The sequence below is a fragment of the Aegilops tauschii genome, chromosome 4 (genome assembly GCF_002575655.3).
Source record: "Aegilops tauschii subsp. strangulata cultivar AL8/78 chromosome 4, Aet v6.0, whole genome shotgun sequence".
Lineage (NCBI taxonomy): Eukaryota > Viridiplantae > Streptophyta > Magnoliopsida > Poales > Poaceae > Aegilops > Aegilops tauschii.
Window position 1 is genome coordinate 374,517,089 of NC_053038.3, and position 19,368 is coordinate 374,536,456.

The following is a 19,368-nucleotide window of genomic DNA, read 5'->3' on the forward strand; positions in this document are numbered from 1 at the left end:
TCTAAGCAGTAATATTCTCCTGCTTATGTAAGCACCTCGGTGTACAACTCTGTCAGTAAGACCCTGTTACTATTGTTGGTGACATTTCGGTAACCATCGATGGACGAGAACTTTGCCTAATGGTCCGCCTCATTTCAACGAGCAGGAAAATGGTTCTCTTCGTCCCTCGCCCTTGGTACCGACGATGTTGCTGACATATAACTGACAGGCTACCCTCTGACATGCCTTGCTATCATGATCGTGCAAGATGTCACCGCCCTTCCTACTTTTAACCCACATGGTGGGCCCATAACCCACAGTTCCACAGGATCGAAACCTGACTCTCTTGTACACCCCCTGTTCCCAAGGTTATTCCTCACGCTTGGCTTCGTATGTAATTCACGTGCCCCCTTTCGTGAGATCATCAATTTTGGTATCAGACACAATACTTATTCCCGTTGCTCAGAACCCTTCAGGCATCAAACGATTGCATGCCCGCTCGAAACTTCCCCACGATACCTCCTTACTCTGCTCTCGATATTGTCTTAAATTTCCATTCGAGAGTTACTTTCCGCCACCTTCCCCGATGTTCTCAACCAGATAGTCAACCGTTCAGAGGCCTATTATTCCGAAGTTACCCCATGTCCTTCGTAAGAACGATGGAGTTCCCGAAGAAAGGACGACAACTTTATCATGATGACCTGAAACAGCAGAATGAAGACATCAATGTATTGGACCAGCCTCTTCGAGAAGAGCAAGCCAGGATGAGAAGACCCGCTAGATTCGTTACCAAACCTTCCCCCCATACTCCCCTCTTAAATCTCGGGACGAGATTTCTTGTAGTGGAGGAGAATTGTGACGCCCGGATAATTAAGCTACAGTAATCCCTCGTTAACGATGCCACGTCACCCCATTACTGTTGATAAACTCTCGATGGTTCGGGACCGAAACAAATTCAAAAATTAAATAAAAGCAAACAACAAAAGTTTTCAGATGTTAAAACTAAAATGTTCGGATCGTGACAGATATTGCGTAGGTAGTTATGGTGAAGAAACAACATTTTTATAAAAAGTTTAAATGCACTTAAATGATTAAAACAGTAGGTAAAACTATTAAATAAATGCCTTTGATATTTTATAAAATCATAGACTATTTTATCTTGAGGTAAAAAAACTTTTAGGGTAGTGGGATGTTTTGGAACACTAATTTGGAGCTATTGTCATATTTTACTAAACTAAGAATAAAGTGTAACTAAAATAAAACAGAAAAGGAAAAAGAACTAAAACTAAAACAAACAAAAAAAATTAAAAGGAAAAGAAAAACAACTGCCCCCCTGCTGGGCCAAGTGGCCCAGCTGGCCTCAGCCGCCCGAACGGGCCGGCCCACCCCGGTCCACCTCCCCTACTAACCCCACCCCACTCCCCGAACCCTAGCCGTAACCCCCCCACTCTCCCCTCTCACACCCTCGTCTCCCCCCTCTCGATCCCGATCTGGATCGGGATGGGGACGAACCACCGACGCCCGCCGCTAGCCCCTGCCGCCCTCGACGACCATCGCCACCCACCGCAGGTCGGCTGAAGCTCCTCCGCCGGACCGCCCCATCGCCGCCCCGCATCTGGCTCCATACATCGTCGCCGCGGACCCCCGATCTCGTCGCCCCCGTCGCTCGCCCGAAGCCACCGCTCGCCTCTCCGACTCCTCCCGCACGCCCCGTTTCCCCCCGCGACTTGACGCTGTCGCCCAACGCCCAAGGACCGCCTCGCCGTCGCCGTTCGACGGGACCGCGTCCTCGACCTCCCCCTCGACGGACTCCGTCAACCCTCGCCGCCCGTACCCCTGCATCGGGGGTGAGCCCCTTTCCCCCCCCCCTCCCGCTACTTTCCTCGCACACACCCGTCGCCCGTGCGTGGCCACGCGCCCGCGCTGTCCCCGTCGCGGTCACCATCCCCTCCTAGCTCCAGTGCGCGTACCGCTCCAGCCGCCCCCGCGTCGTCCCGCTCCTCGCGCCCACCATCGTGGTGCCCGCGCCGACGCGCCTTGCCTGTGCACGCGCGCCCGTGGGCCGCGCCCAGCCCCAGCGCCGGCCACCGTCCCTGCTACCTCCTCGAACGACGACGCCGTCGTCCACCTACCGGCAACCCGGCGGCCCCCGTTCGCCCCTCCAGACGCGCGCGAGCGTGGGCAGCTCGCTGGTGCCCTCCACAGCCGCCGGCCGCCGCTCCCCGAGCCATCTTCAGCCGCCGGCGCCCGCTGCAGATGCGCCCACGCATCCCACGCTGATGTGGCGGGGCGTGCCCCCTTATGCCACTGGCAATGGGCCCCGCGGCCCTAGTTGACTGGTCAACTGGCCCAGTTGACCAGCTGACTGGGCAGTTGACCCAGGTCAACAGGGACCCACTGGTCAGCCTCACTGGTGCACCTCTGGTGCACTGCACCGGGTGCACCCAGTTTTAACTGCTGATTTTCGAAAATAAAAATAAAAGTAAAAATAAAAATTAAAATAATAAATAAAATAAAATAATAAGAATAAGAATAAATTAATTAATAAAAATTAATAAATAAATAAAGAAAATAAAAATAAAAATAATTTTAATTAATTAATTAATTAACTAAATTAATTAAGTTAATTAATCCTGTTTAGTTTAATTAAATAGCAATTAATTAACTAAACCCTAATTAACCTAAACAGTGAATGACAAGTGGGTCCCACTGGACCCACATGTCAGTTTGACTTAGTCAACCTCTGCTGACTGCTGATGTCAGAATGACATCATGCTGATGTCGTAAATACAATTTCGATTTAAATTAAATGATTAATTAAATTCCAGAAATTAGTAAATCTTTAGAAAATCATATCTTTTAAACTGTAGCTCAGATGAAAATACTTTCTACATGAAAGTTGCTCAGAACGACGAGACGAATCCGAATACGCAGTCCGTTCATCCACCTCACCTCCCTAACCTATCGAACTAGCAACTTTCCCCCTCCGGTCCGTCTGTCCGAAAACGCGAAACATCGGGAATACCTCCCGGATGTTCCCCCCCTTCGCCGGTACCACCTACTGTCGCGTTAGGACAAACCTAACACCGTTCATTGTCATGTCACGCATCGTCATGCTTAAGTTTGCATTGTATTTACTGTTTCTTCCCCCTCTTCTCTCCGGTAGACTACGAGACCGACACTGCTGCTGCCCAGTTCGCCTACGGAGTCGACGACCCCTCCTACTTGCCAGAGCAACCAGGCAAGCCCCCCCCCTTGATCACCAGATATCGCCTACTCTACTCTCTACTACTTGCATTAGAGTAGTGTAGCATGTTACTGCTTTCGAATAATCCTATTCTGTTGCATAGCCTGTCATTGTTGCTGCAGTTGTTTCCCTTACCTGCTATCCTACTGCTTAGTATAGGATGCTAGATTTCCATCAGTGGCCCTGCATTCTTGTCCGTCTGCTGTGCTATACTATCGGGCCGTGATCACCTGGGCGGTGATCACGGGTATATACTATATACATTATATACATGACACATGTGGTGATTAAAGTCGGGTCGGCTCGAGGAGTACCCGCAAGTGATTCTGATGAGGGGGCTGAAAGGACAGGTGGCTCCACCCCGGTAGAGGTGGGCCTGGGTTCCTGACGGCCCCCGACTGTTACTTTATGGCGGAGCGACAGGGCAGGTTGAGACCACCTAGGAGAGAGGTGGGCCTGGCCCTGGTCGGCGTTCGCAGATACTTAACACGCTTAACGAGATCTTGGTATTTGATCTGAGTCTGGCCATTTGGTCTATACGCACTAACCCTCTACGCGGGAGTAGTTATGGGTATCCCGACGTCGTGGTATCAGCCGAAGCCTTCTTGACGTCAGCGACTGAGTGGCGCGCGCCGTGTTGGACCGTGTTGACGTAACCGTCGTGATCGTGTGGGTTGCTAGGTCTGCTCGCGGCCGCGTTCGCAACGTGCAGGTGTGCATAGGGCGATGGGCCCAGACCCCTGCGCGCTTAGGATTAGACCGGCGTGCTGACCGCTCTGTTGTGCTTAGGTGGGGCTGCGACGTGTTGATCTTACGAGGCCGGGCATGACCCAGAAAAGTGTGTCCGGCCAAATGGGATCGAGCGTGTTGGGTTATGTGGTGCACCCCTGCAGGGAAGTTTATCTATTCGAATAGCCATGTCCCTCGGTAAAAGGACGACCCGGAGTTTTACCTTGACCTTATGACAACTAGAACTGCATACTGAATAAAATACACCCTTCCAAGTGCCAGATACAACCCGGTGATCGCTCTCTAACAGGGCGACGAGGAGGGGATCGCCGGGTAGGATTATGCTATGCGATGCTACTTGGAGGACTTCAATCTACTCTCTTCTACATGCTGCAAGATGGAGATGGCCAGAAGCGTAGTCTTCGACAGGACTAGCTATCCCCCTCTTATTCTGGCATTCTGCAGTTCAGTCCACTGATATGCCCCTTTACACATATACCCTTGCATATGTAGTGTAGCTCCTTGCTTGCGAGTACTTTGGATGAGTACTCACGGTTGCTTTTCTCCCTCTTTTCCCCTTTTCTATACCGGATTGTCGCAACCAGATGCTGGAGTCCAGGAGCTAGAGATCCCGAGGATGATGCTACATGGAGTTCGGCTTCGAGGAGTAGTTAGGAGGTCCCAGGCAGGAGGCCTTGCCTTTTCGATCGTTGCTACTTTTGTGCTAGCCTTCTTAAGGCAAACTTGTTTAACTTATGTCTGTACTCAGATGTTGTTGCTTCCGCTGACTCGTCTATGATCGAGCACTTGTATTCGAGCCCTCGAGGCCCCTGGCTTGTATTATAATGCTTGTATGACTTATTTATGTTTTAGAGTTGTGTTGTGATATCTTCCCGTGAGTCCCTGATCGTGATCGTACACATTTGCGTGCATGATTAGTGTACGGTCAAATTGGGGGCGTCACACCCGGGGGGGCACATGGGCTGTAGGGGTGTGTGCCTTGGCCTATATGGGCCAAGGGCACCAGCCCCAAGAGGCCCATGCGCCAAGAGATAAGGGAAAGGGAGAGTCCTAAAGGGGGAAGGCACCTTCGAGGTGCCTTGGGGAGGATGGACTCCTCCCTGGCCGCACCCTTCCTTGGAGGAAGGGCCAAGGCTGCGCCCCCCTCTCCCTTGGCCCTATATATAGTGGGGGGAGGGAGGGCAGCAATATCTAAGCCCTGGCGCCTCCCTCTCCCTCCCGTGACACATCTCCCTCCTCCCGCAGCGCTTGGCGAAGCCCTGTTGGAATCCCGCTACTTCCACCACCACACCGTCGTGCTGCTGGATCTCCATCAACCTCTCCTTCCCCCTTGCTGGATCAAGAAGGAGGAGACGTCGCTGCTCCGTACGTGTGTTGAACGCGGAGGTGCCGTCCGTTCGGCGCTAGGATCATCGGTGATTTGGATCACGACGAGTACGACTCCATCAACCCCGTTCTCTTGAACGCTTCCGCTCGCGATCTACAAGGGTATGTAGATGCACTCCTTCCCTCTCGTTGCTAGTAAACTCCATAGATTGATCTTGGTGATGCGTAGAAAATTTTGAATTTCTGCTACGTTACCCAACAACTATTTCTATGGTCGAGTGACATTGAATCTTCCGAGTGGAATGCTTCTGGTCGAGTTGATGATGTTATCCCTTGAATGCTTCTGACTTTAGGGCAATGTCCTTGGGGAGGGTGTCTAGGTCAGGCCTATGACCCTACCCAAGGTACATGTCATTATCACGCCCCCCCAAGCCCGGGGGGGCTTTCCTTCTCTCCTTCTCCCTCTTCCTTCTTCTCCTACTCCAACTAGGGAAGGGGGGGAATCTACTCCTACTAGGAGTAGGGATCCCCCTTGGGGCGCGCCATAGAGAGGGCCGGCCCTCCCCTCACCCACTCCTTTATATACGGGGGAAGGGGGCACCCCATAGACACACAAGTTGACAGTTGTCTTAGCCGTGTGCGGTGCCCCCCTCCATAGATTTCCACCTCGGTCATATCGTTGTAGTGCTTAGGCGAAGCCCTGCGTCGGTAACTTCATTATCACCGTCATCACGCCGTCGTGCTGACGAAACTCTCCCCCGGCCTCAGCTGGATCAAGAGTACGAGGGGCGTCACCAAGCTGAACATGTGCAGATCGCGGAGGTGTCGTGCGTTCAGTACTTGATCGGTTGGATCGCGAAGACGTACGACTACATCAACCGCGTTACTTAACGCTTCCGCTTTCGGTCTACGAGGGTATGTGGACACACTCTCCCCGCTCGTTGCTATGCATCTCCTAGATAGATATTGCGTGATCGTAGGAATTTCTTTGAAATACTGCGTTCCCCAACAGCTTTTAATACTAAGCAATAGTGGTTAAAGAACCACAAGGAGTTGAATGTAAAGTGAAGAAAAATGACAAGCAGAAATGGAGTGTATATCTCAGAAGAGAATGGGTCATTTAATCTAAATGATCATAATGACAACTTTCAAGTTTGTCAAAGTGGTGGTTGTACGGAATATCATCCCAATGATTACCAATTGGTCAAGTATTGGGTTGAATCATACCACCGGCTCACTGGAGGCAAATGATTTTAATGGGATAAGTTTGAAGTTATACTTAAAAAGGAAAACAACCAGAAAATATCCTGGCATGGTAAAGGAGAATGGACTCCTCTACATTGATGATATGCTTGTGGAATGATATTCCCAAGATATTTTGGAGATCTCGTGTAGTCTCCTAGTTATCCCTAAATATCATTAGCCTATAGTTGTACTACTACATATAGTATAAATTGCACCATCTTGTCCCTTGAACATGATAGTTGAGATAATTGAGTGTATGAATCAGTTCATACTCAATCTTGTTGCATACATAATAATTTTTCCTCCTTTATCATCATGGTATTGGACGATTAGATAAATTATTGACAATTCTGTTGGCCACAACTTGACAAGTTGCAATGTTCCCCACAATCATCATATTGTTTTGTACACTGCACGTGACATTGGGGAATTAATTTTAAGGCACTCTCACCTTAAAATTTGAAATGAGCCAGCCAATATTCTTGATTGCATTCAAGAATATGTTTGGATTATTCAACCATTATCTGGGTTATGTTGGTACTTCATGGTGTTCACAGACGCATCTAGAAGATGGTCTTAGGTGTGTATCCAGCATTTACTGAATTGAGTGCTCAAATTGACGAATTTCGAGCAAATTGTCCTAAAGTGGGATAATCCATTGGAATGGAATGTCATTGAAGTTGATTCACGAGCATTCAATGGTTATATTCAGTATATAGTGCACATAACCAGAATGGTTTGGCTTGATCTCTCATGAAAGAGATGCAATATTGCTTGGCCAATGTTGCAGAATTGTGATTTACCAACATTTTGTTCATGGTAACATGCAGTCTCACACTCCGCATATTTGGTCTAATTAAGATCAAACGATATTGCACCCCCTTGCAGTTTGTACATGAAAATAAGTGAAGTATTTTCCATCTGCGGTAATTTGATTGTATACCGATGTCACCACCCCAGCGTACATCATGGGCCTTCACATATGGTTGGGATATATGTGAGGAATAATTGTGGTATGTTTGTTAATCTGCCGAATACCTTAACCTTTACAAGGGAGTTATTTGCAGCCCATACGCTGATTGCTTTTGCAATAAGAACATTTTCTGGCATTAGGGGGAGATGAGTACCACAAAGAATGCCAGGAAATGGATAAGAAATGTCATAGACATTTTATGCACGTACTTAAGAATCTGAACTGCGGGTTCAAGTTATGAGAAATTTGCAGCATATTGGAAATAATCTGCCAAGTATATTTACTGATGACAAAGGTGTCACTATGGTCAAGTACCAGAACGAGTGGAGGTACCTAATAAACCACTCGTCTCCCTAGATGAGACCAAGAGGGGGAGAATTCTGGTCGCATAAGATTAAGTTCTTATATGTTTCAGCGGAAACAGAGGAGATTGCTTCCTCGATCAGTAAATATGATCCAACCTCGGTTGAATGACACCTGAGGGATGCGCGGCATCCAAAATCTAACACATATGTGCACACATTTTTTAGGTGTTGGGACATCGAAACACCTTGACTCCGTTGTTGTGGGAAATCACAAAGAGTTAAGAGGCGTAATAAGAATTCCACAATGATATTGATTCAGGAGAATCGTATATGAGAAAGTCTACATATGTCGACATAAAATTCTTCTCGAGAATTGCTAGAATCCTTTTGGGCCCTGAACCAAATCCATGGAGAGTGTTGTTGCACTTATATTGGTTCAAATGAAAGAAAGCAATTAAGGAAGAGTGGCACTCGCTCATCAAAAGAGAGGTATTTACCATTGTAAAACATGCTCCTCATAAGTATCTTCTAGAGGGAAGAGAAGTAAATTTTCGTTTGGAAACAAAAATAAGTGAGGTGGTGAGAAAGCGAGGCTTGTAGCACAAGGGTTTTTTGCAGAGACCCGACATCGGTTACGATGTAACATACCTTCTTGGTATGAGTGGAATTATGTTTCGATACTGAATGTTAATGGCAGTACAGATCCATACGGTTGATGTATGTAATGTCTATATACTCCCGTGGGTCAATTAGTTTGGATGTATATATTGAAGTCACTGAATGACTTAATATTCTGAATCCAAAGGTAAATCGCAACATGCATGTGTGGAACTTCTGAAGTCATTCTGTGACTTGAAGTAGTCAGAGAATTGTATGGTGCAATCGACTAAGTGAGTTATTCCTTGACAAGGATTACTCTCATACTAATGATTGTTGACGTGTATTCATGAAGAAATCCTGGATTGGATTTTGCATCACCTTAATTTGTGGTGTTGATGATCTTATCATCAAATTCTATATAAGACATGAAATATACACAATCATGTGGAGACGGATATTTGGGTTCAACCAAATTATGCTAAGTTTATGACTTGAGCATATCCCCTAAGACGTCAGTCTTCATATATCCAAAAGTATTGGAGAAGTTCAATATGGATATATTATATCAAAGACACATATGGTCATATTATACCTAATATGGGATACAAATCCTTAAGACATAGGGGAGATGGTGAAGTGATAGAGGAGCATGAATTGCCATATCTAAATACCATCAAAGCACTCATATATCTTGCAAAATATGTCAGGCCTGACACTATAGTTTTTGGCAATTTATTGAGAGTGCAATTCCCTGGAAGGTATAAGGTTTGTGTAAGGAATATCGTCAGATATATCCAGGGCACAAAGGGTCTTGATCAATTTCATCAGGAAAATCTAGATGGTACCATGGTTTGATATATTGATAGTGGCTAATTATCTGATCCCACAATGTCATATCAAAGACTGGGTTTGCTGGAAAAGTATTTTTGAGGGAAGTCTTCATAATAGACTCTAAACGAGTCCTTCCAGTAATCATTCTATTTTATTTGAAGCATCACAAAATGTGGATGACTTCATAGAATGATTGGCCACATGTGAAATCATGTGGAGATTATCATTATCTACCAAGATAATGTCACTTGTATTGCTTATGGGTTATATTTATCCCTGTGAATTACATAAATGTAAGAGGATAATATGCAAACAGATTATTGTAATATTCACAATATCTTTATCAATGTTTATATTCCAGAACTAGGTTCATGGAATTGGTATGAGATATTCTGGAGGTTTGCAAAGTTCAGGAGGAGTAAATTCCCAAGTTATAACCCGTTGGTGATCCTCAAATCACTCATATTGTACTCTTTTTCTCTTTATGAGTTTTTCATGATTGTTTCTCATATAAGGTTTTTAACGAGACAATATAAATACAAGTGTAGATATATGCCATATTGGTTTCTCCTTATATTTTTTCCGCTGGGTTTTAAAGGAGTTTTAGATGGCATATTATTATAAGGTTTCTCCTCAATTTTTCCCATAGGGTTTTTGGAGGAGTTTTCAGTTTGCAATATACATATGATGAATTGATCAAGAGGGAGTGTTGAGAAATAAAAAATATGTAATCAATTGTATGAGAGGGATGCCTCCCAAAAGGTGTCTGTTGAGAAAGAGATGTCTCCGCAACACACCCCTTCAACATGTATATAAGTGAGTCTCCCACATTGCAATAGATCTAAGAGAATTATTTTGTGTCTCTCCTTTGTCTCCTTTACTTTCACTCTACAACAGCTATAACAAGGCAGTGGCGCCGGGCGGTGCGAATCCCCTTTGTGTTCTTTTTTTTTTCCTTGATTGAATGCAAATCTCCTTTTGTGTTCGGCTGTTTACTGTTGCGTCCACGACGATAGGCAGGCTTCCCCTCGTGGCGGCGGCGCAGAAGCCGTGCGTCTGTTTGGTGCGGCCGTGGGATAAGGGAAGGAATCCACCGCCGTCCGGTCCGTAATCCGTGGGGATAAAACCCAATCCCCCGCTGCCCCGGTATCAATCGCGGCAGCATGGAGTCGGGAGCCAGATCAGAAGCAAAGCCAGACGAGGAAGGGCCGGCCCCGGCGGGAAGCAGCAGCGGCAGCAAGGTGTACCACGAGAGGCAAAGGATGCAGTTCTGCCTCCTCCACGCCCTCAACAACCTTATGCAGGTGACCCTTCTCCTCTCTTGCTTAGTCGCGGTACTATGTTCATGGTTCGAGTAACTGCGCTTGAGAACTTTGCGTAATCCTAAGTTTAGTAATTGAGTCCAACAAATTAGATTCTATCTCTCGTGCTTTCTTGTTCGCCTGATTGTTCCCATCAAAGGACATCGGCAGTCAGTCAGCACCCTAAGTAGTCAGATTACTCCGCGCGAAGCTACAGATTGTTATAGTAGTGGAGCGTTGTGCTCTTGGTGAGCATGTTTTTTATGCGATTGTTTCCAACTTCTCACAACTTACGCTGTGGTGAAAGATCAGGGCATATTAAGAGTATGTACAGATCTTCCTTCTCGGTAGAAAGGGACAGCAATTGAGGTCACTCTATCAACTATTGGCCCATTGAGTGGGCACTGTTCGTCATTAGTTATGTCTGACAAGTTTATGGGTGGGTGTGGTTCACCCGTTTTGCAGCCCTCTGTCCACCGAATACAATGAAGGCTTTGCCAGTTGTGCGCGTGAATCATGAATTGGTAGCTGATAGGGATGGAAACAAATATTTTGGTCTTTGTCAAGTTTCATAATGACGTTTCAAATTGACGTTGACATGAATTTGGGGAACCAAGCTGTGCACGCTTGCAGCCATGTGAGTGCAAGAGGCCAAGATCGCACGGCAATAACAAGCATTTAAGCTGCTATCTGATTGGCTTTCATTTCTTATCATCTACTAATAATCAGTATGAAAAAATATTACAATAACTTAATCCTCGGAGAGGTAACTGCTTGGCACTTTCACTCATCAACATATATACAGGTAGCATGATCTTACCATGCACTGCATAGGCGGTCTCTTTGCTCTGACGCCACCTTATTTAATCCGGGCTTACCATGATTGTGTTTCGTGTGGTTCAGGAAAAAGAATCGTTCACCCGAGCTGAGCTGGATGGGATTGCTGAAAATCTTGTTCTTACTGATCCAAACAAGGAGAGATGGACTCCTCTATCGTTGATTTGGAAGCCCCACCACAATGCATTAACAGGGAACTATGATGTAAATGTTCTTATCGCGGCGGTAGAATCTAGAAAGAAGAAGGTAGTTTGGCATGATCATCGGAAGGGGGCATCTTCGATAGATCTGGATGCCGAAGCGCTGGTAGGTCTGATGATCAATGTACCGGTCAGGAGGTTGAGGGGCCTGTGGACCGGGAGGCATTGGGTGGCAATTCGAAGCATTGATGGCATCTGGTTTAATCTGGACAGCGATCTTCCGTCGGCCAAGCAGTTTCAGTGCAAAGAAAAACTAATTGCGTTCCTGGACAGCGTTCTCAGTCAAGGCGGGGAGCTCATGATCGTGCTCCAAGACGAATGATTGCACTGCTTCAGATCTCGAGAGGCTAGAGCAATTGGCTTCTCCGTGATTTACCTGTTGCCCATATTTCTGAATTGACAATGAGATCACCTGCGTCTGCAATAGCAGCTTCTCTGAAACTCTCAATCTTTGTGAGAATCATGGTGTGCCTGTAGGAGTTCAGATACATGGATGCATGGGATGATAGAAGTTTTCCCTTTTCTGAGATTGTGTATGCAGAGCTTAGGAAAGGAGAATCTGTTCCGGCAGTGTATATGCCTTTTTTTTGTAACTGAAGTGTATATGCTGTGTGGAAAACTATTTTGTGTGCATTGCGTGTACATTACATCTTGAACCATTTGGTGTGAGTTTTATTTATTTTCTTGTGTGTTTCTCATGTTGGTCATGTACTGCTAAAATGATCGACAGTGGTAGAGCTGCTATTTAAGCCTATTAGCGCCTCTTCTGGTTGGAACTTGGAAGCAAGGCAGTTTCGAAATCTATAACTTGTAATCGAATGGGTTAATGCATTGGGAGTTTAGAGGGCCTTTGCATCAACCTTATTGAACTGCAAAAACGTCTTATATTTAAGAACAGAGGTACTCCCTCCGTCCAAAAATAAGTGTCTTAAGCTTAGTACAATTTTATACAAAAGGTGGTACAAAGTTGAGACACTTATTTTCGGACGGAGGGAGTACTAATTAGTAGAAACAGATTGATGCATTGGGAGTTTAAAGGGCCCTTGCATCAACCTTATTGAACCGCAAAAACGTCTTATATTTAAGAACAGAGGTGGTAATAAGTAGAAACAGATAGATGCATTGAGAATTTAGAGGGCCCTTGCATCAACCTTATTGAACTGCAAAACGTCTTATATTTAGGAACAAAAGTAGTAGTAATTAGTAGAAACAGACTAGCAGTAGGACGGAAATGGCCAATTTCAAAGAACTTTGTAATGTACAGGAACTGCATACAAGCGGCCGGTCAATCATCCGTAACTGTGGACATATGAGTGCAGCAAGCCACACAAGCTCGCAAGCTGCTGCTGGGTACAATGTACAAATCCTTCGGTTATGTATAACAGTAGACAGGGCAGCAAACGGAATGCCTGGCTGGATAAACGCCGCCTACCCCGTTCTGCCCGTCTTCTTCTGCCAGTACAACGTCGCGGTGCTGTAGTGCTCGTTGCGTATCGTCTTCGAGGCCGTTCTCCAGTCGCAGTTCTCCATCTCCTCCCTGGCAGCCCTTCCGACGGACTCCCTGAGGTCCTTCGACGAGAGGAGTTGTTCAATCTTCCTCACGCACTCGTCGAGATCCCCGGGTGTGAAGAGGAAGCTGGTTTTGCCCTCCTTGTCCTTGGGAATTATATCAGGTATGCCTCCGGCGCGAGCAGCGACAACCGGAACTCCAGAAGCCATGGACTCCAGCACTACTTGTCCGAGGGTCTCAGACTCTGAAGGCATTGCAAATACGTCCCCACTGGCGTACGCTTGAGAGAGCTCCTCGCCTTGGAACATTCCGGTGAAAACTGCAGGCATGCCTGTGAACATTTTTTCCAGCTCAGCCCTGCCAAGATAAAACAGACGGTGTAAACATCTCCAGAATTGAAGAGGAAACCGCACGGGGTCAAACAGATGGCCGGGCACAATAAGTTGGTTATCACTTGCTCAGTGCTCATTGTAAACAAAGCATACCATGTTCTCATTTGGTATTTAAGCATTGTTATTGTTTGTGGACATGTGGTACATTTGCTTATTGGCTGCATTAGCTTACTTGCTTAGTCCAGAAGTATCTTGTGCAGTAGTACTCTTGAGTTCCTAACTTACTGAAGAAACAAACCCTCAGGCGAAACCATGTATACAATTAACTCAAAGAAACAGAAAAAAGGAATACTAATCCGCAACTTGTGAGAAGGCCATCTTCTTCTCACAACTCAGTCAGCAGTGAAGATATGCTTGACCACTTGAGACTTGGCACGTATATGTATACGTTCACCAGCAAGTAAGCTAACGCAGCCAATATTTTAACATATATTCCCTCCGTTCCTAAATATAAGTCTTTTTGGAGATTTTGATACGGACTAAATACGGATGTACATAGACACACTTTAGAGTGTAGATTCACTCATTTTGCTCCGTATGTAGTCCATATTGAAATCTCTAAAAAGACTTACATTTAGGAACGGAGGGAGTATATGGTTTGTGAATTAGCATATACTCCCTTCGCCCCAAAATGAGTGTCGCTGATTTAGTACAAAGCTGCACTAACTTTGTACTAAATCAACGATAGTTATTTTGGGGCGGAGGAAGTACGTTGGAAGTGTGAAAGAATAAAGTTCTCGAGATTATGTTGTTTCAATAGTGGGTAGTTGGTGATGAACGTAAGCCCATATGTCATCAGGTTTGTGTCTTACTGAAAACAGCAAATAGTTAACAGTTGGACAAATGACTCACCTGTATGGTCCATCTCCAACAAAAGCAATTCTTACTCCAGGGAGCTTTTCCATAACTCTGTATTAACAATTCAAATAAGTAAAGCACTAACAACACAGAAAAATGACACTCGTGTAGCAAACACATACTCTACAGATAGGAAAGGTTTAAGTAATGCTAACATGAAGTGTTCACTTTGTTACAAAAAAAAAATCAAGATAGCAGAAGTAATATCCTGAGCACGCTTGAAGCTAAAATGCTACATAGGGACCACTGATAAAGTTGATCATACAAAAGGAAAATTATAGTATCGCAGTTTTTAACAGCCATAAGCAGCAAAAAACAGCTACTATAGAATGATACCTAAATATCATGGATGCAAAATATACCTATCCATTTTACTTCCATGTAGTTCAAATTGTCTCTATTTCTAGTACTGATGGTATATTCTGTGTATGGGAAAAGCTAACCTCTTCAGAAAATCCAAATTCTTTTCACGCCCAAAACGGCCCACGTGAATTATCAATGGTTTTTCTGGTTCACCACCGCTGACAGGAGACGAAAAGAAAAATCAATAAGCATGCGCGTTGTCTTCCTCAACTCTTTCCTTGTTGAATTTGAAGCAACAGGAGATACCTCAACTTGATCCGCATTTCATGCCTCCGAAATTTAGGATGGAAGCTTTCAGAATCAACACCCTTGTTCCAAAGCCGTACTCTGTTTGCTGCAGAGGCAAGTGGGTATGATTAGGATAGACGAAGGGTTGAAATGTATAAATAGTGATTTATTTTGATTGTTTAACCTGGTACTACTTTAGCAGTTTCAAAGTCCTCGGCAATAGCTACTGAAGGAACTAGAGTAAGATCTGCAGACCTGTGGAGACATCCTTTGAAACAAAATAAGAATGTCAGCACAAACTAAGTGAGAAAGATCAGTTTTATTTTATTCTCAGCTTTGCACTTTTGTACAGAACATAAAAGAAGTGATGACAATGGGCTTACTTATAAGGCCCCATGTGGGTCCAAGTAACCAATTTAAATTGTACCCTGGTAAGTACCTGGAAGCCGTTACAAGAAATCAGTTCAAGAGTGCTAATCTCTTAACAACACTGAACCAGCTGACACCTAGCAGTGGAAAAGAAACTCACGCTGGAAGATGTGTGTGATAAGACATGACCATTGGAACTGAAATCATCTTTGCGATAGCAAGGGCGCCAAAAACCTGAAATCACGATATGTGGTAATGAGAAACCACAGGGCAAATGGCAATGGATGCATATTGAGTTTTTGACAGTTACCATAACTCCAGGTGAAGTGGCATGGATTATGTCTGGCTTGAACTTCGACACGGCAGAAAATATTCTGGGGCTCAGTGCCAACGAGAGTGGAACATTTTGGTACAATGGACATGGAAAGCTGAAAAGGAGGAGTTTAGGAACCGAAGTACATGCAGAATAAAGAAGTTTCCACAAACTGAATCCTGACGACATTCCAAATTTAGAAAGTTGACTAGGAAAATACTTGAAAATAAATATAACGACGATTTCACAATATATCTACCAAACGTTCTAGTCAGCATGGCAGTTGATTACAGGACACTCCTCTGCAAATGTTCCATCATATTTTCTGCGTTCTGTGCTTTCAGCAAAGTAGTTTTTGGGATCGTTTGGTATTTCTGGAGTGGACTGATCGCTGAGGTAGAGGGCGACGATAGTTTGTGTTGGATGATTACCTCCACGAGCCAATGACCTTTGCTCCATGGAACTCCTCGGGAGCTCCTTTGTGCGTGGTCACGACCAAGACCTGAACCGAATAAGCAGGCGTCAATTCCGAGGCAGAACAACGATCTTGAAAACAGTACAAGTCAAGTCAAGCAGCGACAAGGTTGGTAACAAGGATCGGATACCTCATCGCCCATCTCTCGCAGATGCTTGATGAAGTTCTGGAACCGGTTCTTGTAGCCGGAGATGTAACTGCGACACAGCAACAAGGAAAAGGCATTGACTCTGGAGTTCCTCAGTAGATCAAAGAAGCATCGAATTTAAGAAATAACGCATCCAGCGACCCAATTGTGCACGGCGGCGTGCAGAGCATCTCGATCTGATCTGATCCAATCTAGCATACTACTGTAATCCGGCCAGCGCCTTGTGCTTCAAAACTTGGGTTGGGAGGAGGAGGAATAGGGAGGGAGGGAGGAGGGAGACTGACGCGAAGGGCGAAGGCTCGACGAAGAGAGCAATGCGATGCGGCCTGGAGCTCCACTCGGCGTCCGCGTCCTCCACCCGCAGGAGCAGCGGCGCCGCCATCTCCGGAGCCTGCCCCATCCTGCTGCTCTGCTGACCCGCACCAGCGCAGCCGACCCCCCAGCTCGGCGCGCCGCCACCGCGCGAATTATACCCCACCGCCGGGCCGCCGTGGCGTGCACTACTCCTCCCAGCCGTGCCGTGCCCCCTATCCTTCCTCCAAGCCCGGCCTCCGCCTCCCGCCTCGCCTTGGCGCCCACGCTGGGAGGCGGCGACGCGTGGAAGCAGCAGCACGCGTGCCGCCGGCGCGACCGGCACCGAGGCGCGAGGCGACGACGACGACGACGTGGTGGACCGGGCAGCGGCCGCGGAGAAAACGGGAGGAATCGGGGCGGGGAGGTCGTACAACGGACGAGCGGAGACGGGGGGATGGAATCGAATCGAATCGGGTTCCTTCTCCCCCGCGGCGAGGCGTGGTGGACTGACGACCTGGTGCCTTGGCTTGGCTTGAGGTGTGTGGCTTTGCTAGTCGTAATCGGGAGGGAGAATAATTGCCGAGGCCGCCTGAGGCATATGCCTTCCCCTGCCGCGGGCGCAGGGCGCGACAGAGACCGCCGGGTTTTGCTTCGTGCCGTTGCGTTGCGTGCGTTGCGCTGCTGCCTGGTGCTGGTCAAACCGGCTAAAAATCTGAAGAAACGTGAAACAAATCAGAGCCGGCTGCCTGCCAAGGCTGGCAGCCAGCACGGGAGAAGGGAGATGGAATGGGGAATGATTGAGGTTCTCGAGTGCTGACGGGCGACGACAGCGGCCAGGTAGGAATACGATTTTCCAGCCTTGCTCTGCCCCCCGCTGCCAACAGTCCTGCCTGCTGTCCCCGACGCCTGCACCACGCATGCGTCGCGCATCTTGTGTTTTTTCTATTCTCGTCGTGTCGCTTGCTGCACAAGTGTACAAGTAGAACTCTAGTCTGAGAATCTCAGACTGAGATGGGCCTAGAGGTGCTTAATTCCTACTCCTACTTGCCTTGCAAGCCAGCTTATTCAATGGAGTCTCAAACTGTGTAATCTTTGATTAGTGAATTGAATGACGTTTTCTTGGAGTGCAGCAGGACTAGGGCATCCACAATGTGTGAGGCAGCATTGCCTCTATGCTAGGTCCCACACGTTGCCTTATAGATGGACCCTACCAACAGGTTTAGAAAACAAGTTTCTTGACATACCACAGTCCCTCCCTACAATTGACAATGGGGTCACTCAATTTCGTTATTTCTTAGAGGCTGCCTCCCTGCTAAGAGATGATGCTATTTTGAACTAAAACCGGGGTTGCAATGTGTGGAGGCCGCCTCTAAGAGGAGAGAGAAGTCTTAGTAGAGAAAGCAAAAACCACACGCTATGGGTGCTCTAAATTGCTCATCGGGCTATCTCATTCGTCCTGTTAAGTCTACGTCACCGCCCATTGTCGGATATAAGATAGTCGTGTCTAATCTTAGATGTGGCAACATAAAATAACCTTAGTCATGAACCAAACAGCCCCAGACTGACCACTTGTTTTTTTAGTCACGTCAAATCCATCGATAGAGCGTTTTGGGTAGATCACATGTAAACTGCCCCAAAGTTAGGGTTTCTCTCTACCTCTCGTCTCCAACAGGGAACTCATCGTTGGGGAACGTTGCATGGGAAACAAAAAAAAATCTACACTCACCAAGATCAATTTAGGAGATGAACATCTACGAGAGGAGAGATTGGATCTACATATCCTTGTAGATCGCTAAGCGGAAGCGTTGAGAAACGTGGTTGATGTAGTCGAACATACTCGCGATCCAATCACGATCCGTCCTGCAAACTCCTGATCTAGCGCCGAACGGATGGTACCTCCGCGTTCAACACACGTACGGCTTGATGACGCCTTCACCTCCTCGATCCAGCGAGCGATGGTGAAGTAGTAGCTCGAGTCCTCCGGCAACACGACGGCGTGGTGACAGTGGTGGTGGTGGAATCTCGGTAGGGCTTCGCCAAGCACTACAGAGAGGAAGAGGGCTACGAGGGAGAGGGAGGGCAGCACCGTGGTGTGAATAGATCTGTATGAGTGCGGCTGCCCTCTCTCCACCTCTCTATATATAGGGGGAAGGGAGGAGGAGGGGGTGCCCCTAGATCCCATCTAGGGGGCGGCGGCCAAGATGGGGCAACCCTAGATCGGTTTTGGCCCCCCACACCTCAGGAGCCTTGGCCCCCAAGGCAAAGGGGGCGGCTGCCCTAGGGAGGCGCCCCACCTCCTCTGGCAACGTGGGAAGGGGACTTGGGGGCGCACAGCCCCTTGGTGGGCTGGTGGGCTCCCTCCCCTAGGCCCATGAGGCCCCCCAACACTTGTCGGGGCCCCCCGAAACCCCTTTCGGTCATGCTGGACATCACCCGGTACCTCCGGAACACTTCTGGACCCCAATACCCTTCGTCCAATATATCAATCTTCACCTCCGGACCATTCCAGAGTTCCTCGTCACGTCCGGGATCTCATCCGGGACTCCGAACAATGTTCGGTAACCACCATAATGACTCAACTATACTTATATCGTCACCAAACGTTAAGTGTGTAGACCCTGCGGGTTCAAGAATTATGCTGACATGACCGAGACACCTCTACGGTCAATAACCAATAGCGGGACTTGGATGCCCATATTGGTTCCTGCATATTCTACGAAGATCTTATCGGTCGAACTTCGATGTCAAGGATTTAGCTAATCCCGTATGCAGTTCCCTTTGTCTATCGGTATGTTACTTGCCCGAACTTCAATCGTCGGTATCT

General features: G+C 47.0%; 2 protein-coding genes across 3 annotated transcripts; one reads left to right on the forward strand and one right to left on the reverse strand.

The window, feature by feature from the left end:
* Positions 1-10,099: 10,099 nt before the first annotated feature.
* Positions 10,100-12,291, forward strand: LOC109779276 (josephin-like protein). 2 transcript variants are annotated; one of them, XM_040387291.3, is made up of 3 exons: positions 10,100-10,179; positions 10,273-10,560; positions 11,461-12,291. In XM_040387291.3, the coding sequence occupies exons 2-3, from the start codon at positions 10,420-10,422 to the stop codon at positions 11,914-11,916; spliced, it is 597 nt and encodes a 198-aa protein (XP_040243225.1). In that variant the 5' UTR covers positions 10,100-10,179; positions 10,273-10,419; the 3' UTR covers positions 11,917-12,291. The 2 variants fall into 2 exon arrangements, with proteins under 2 accessions (XP_040243225.1, XP_020193465.1); XM_020337876.4 differs by having other exon boundaries at positions 10,161-10,179; positions 10,277-10,560.
* Positions 12,292-12,749: 458 nt separating this feature from the next.
* Positions 12,750-17,227, reverse strand: LOC109779275 (sulfoquinovosyl transferase SQD2). The gene is made up of 11 exons (XM_020337875.4): positions 16,535-17,227; positions 16,233-16,299; positions 16,059-16,129; positions 15,625-15,742; positions 15,475-15,548; positions 15,329-15,384; positions 15,130-15,213; positions 14,964-15,051; positions 14,798-14,875; positions 14,349-14,405; positions 12,750-13,461 (listed from the first exon to the last, which is right to left on the reverse strand). Exons 1-11 carry the CDS (start codon positions 16,648-16,650, stop codon positions 13,023-13,025), a joined length of 1,248 nt encoding a protein of 415 aa, XP_020193464.1. The 5' UTR covers positions 16,651-17,227; the 3' UTR covers positions 12,750-13,022.
* Between the last annotated feature and the right edge of the window lie 2,141 nt (positions 17,228-19,368).

Coding starts and splice junctions, on each gene's coding strand:
- LOC109779276 (XM_040387291.3), top strand. CDS start 10,420: ATGGAGTCGGGAGCCAGATCAGAAGCAAAGCCAGACGAGGAAGGGCCG. Junction 10,561..11,460: donor CCCTCAACAACCTTATGCAG/GTGACCCTTCTC, acceptor CGTGTGGTTCAG/GAAAAAGAATCGTTCACCCG.
- LOC109779275 (XM_020337875.4), bottom strand. CDS start 16,650: ATGGGGCAGGCTCCGGAGATGGCGGCGCCGCTGCTCCTGCGGGTGGAG. Junction 15,052..15,129: donor AACTGCTAAAGTAGTACCAG/GTTAAACAATCA, acceptor TTGCCTCTGCAG/CAAACAGAGTACGGCTTTGG. Junction 14,406..14,797: donor AATTTGGATTTTCTGAAGAG/GTTAGCTTTTCC, acceptor TTGTTAATACAG/AGTTATGGAAAAGCTCCCTG.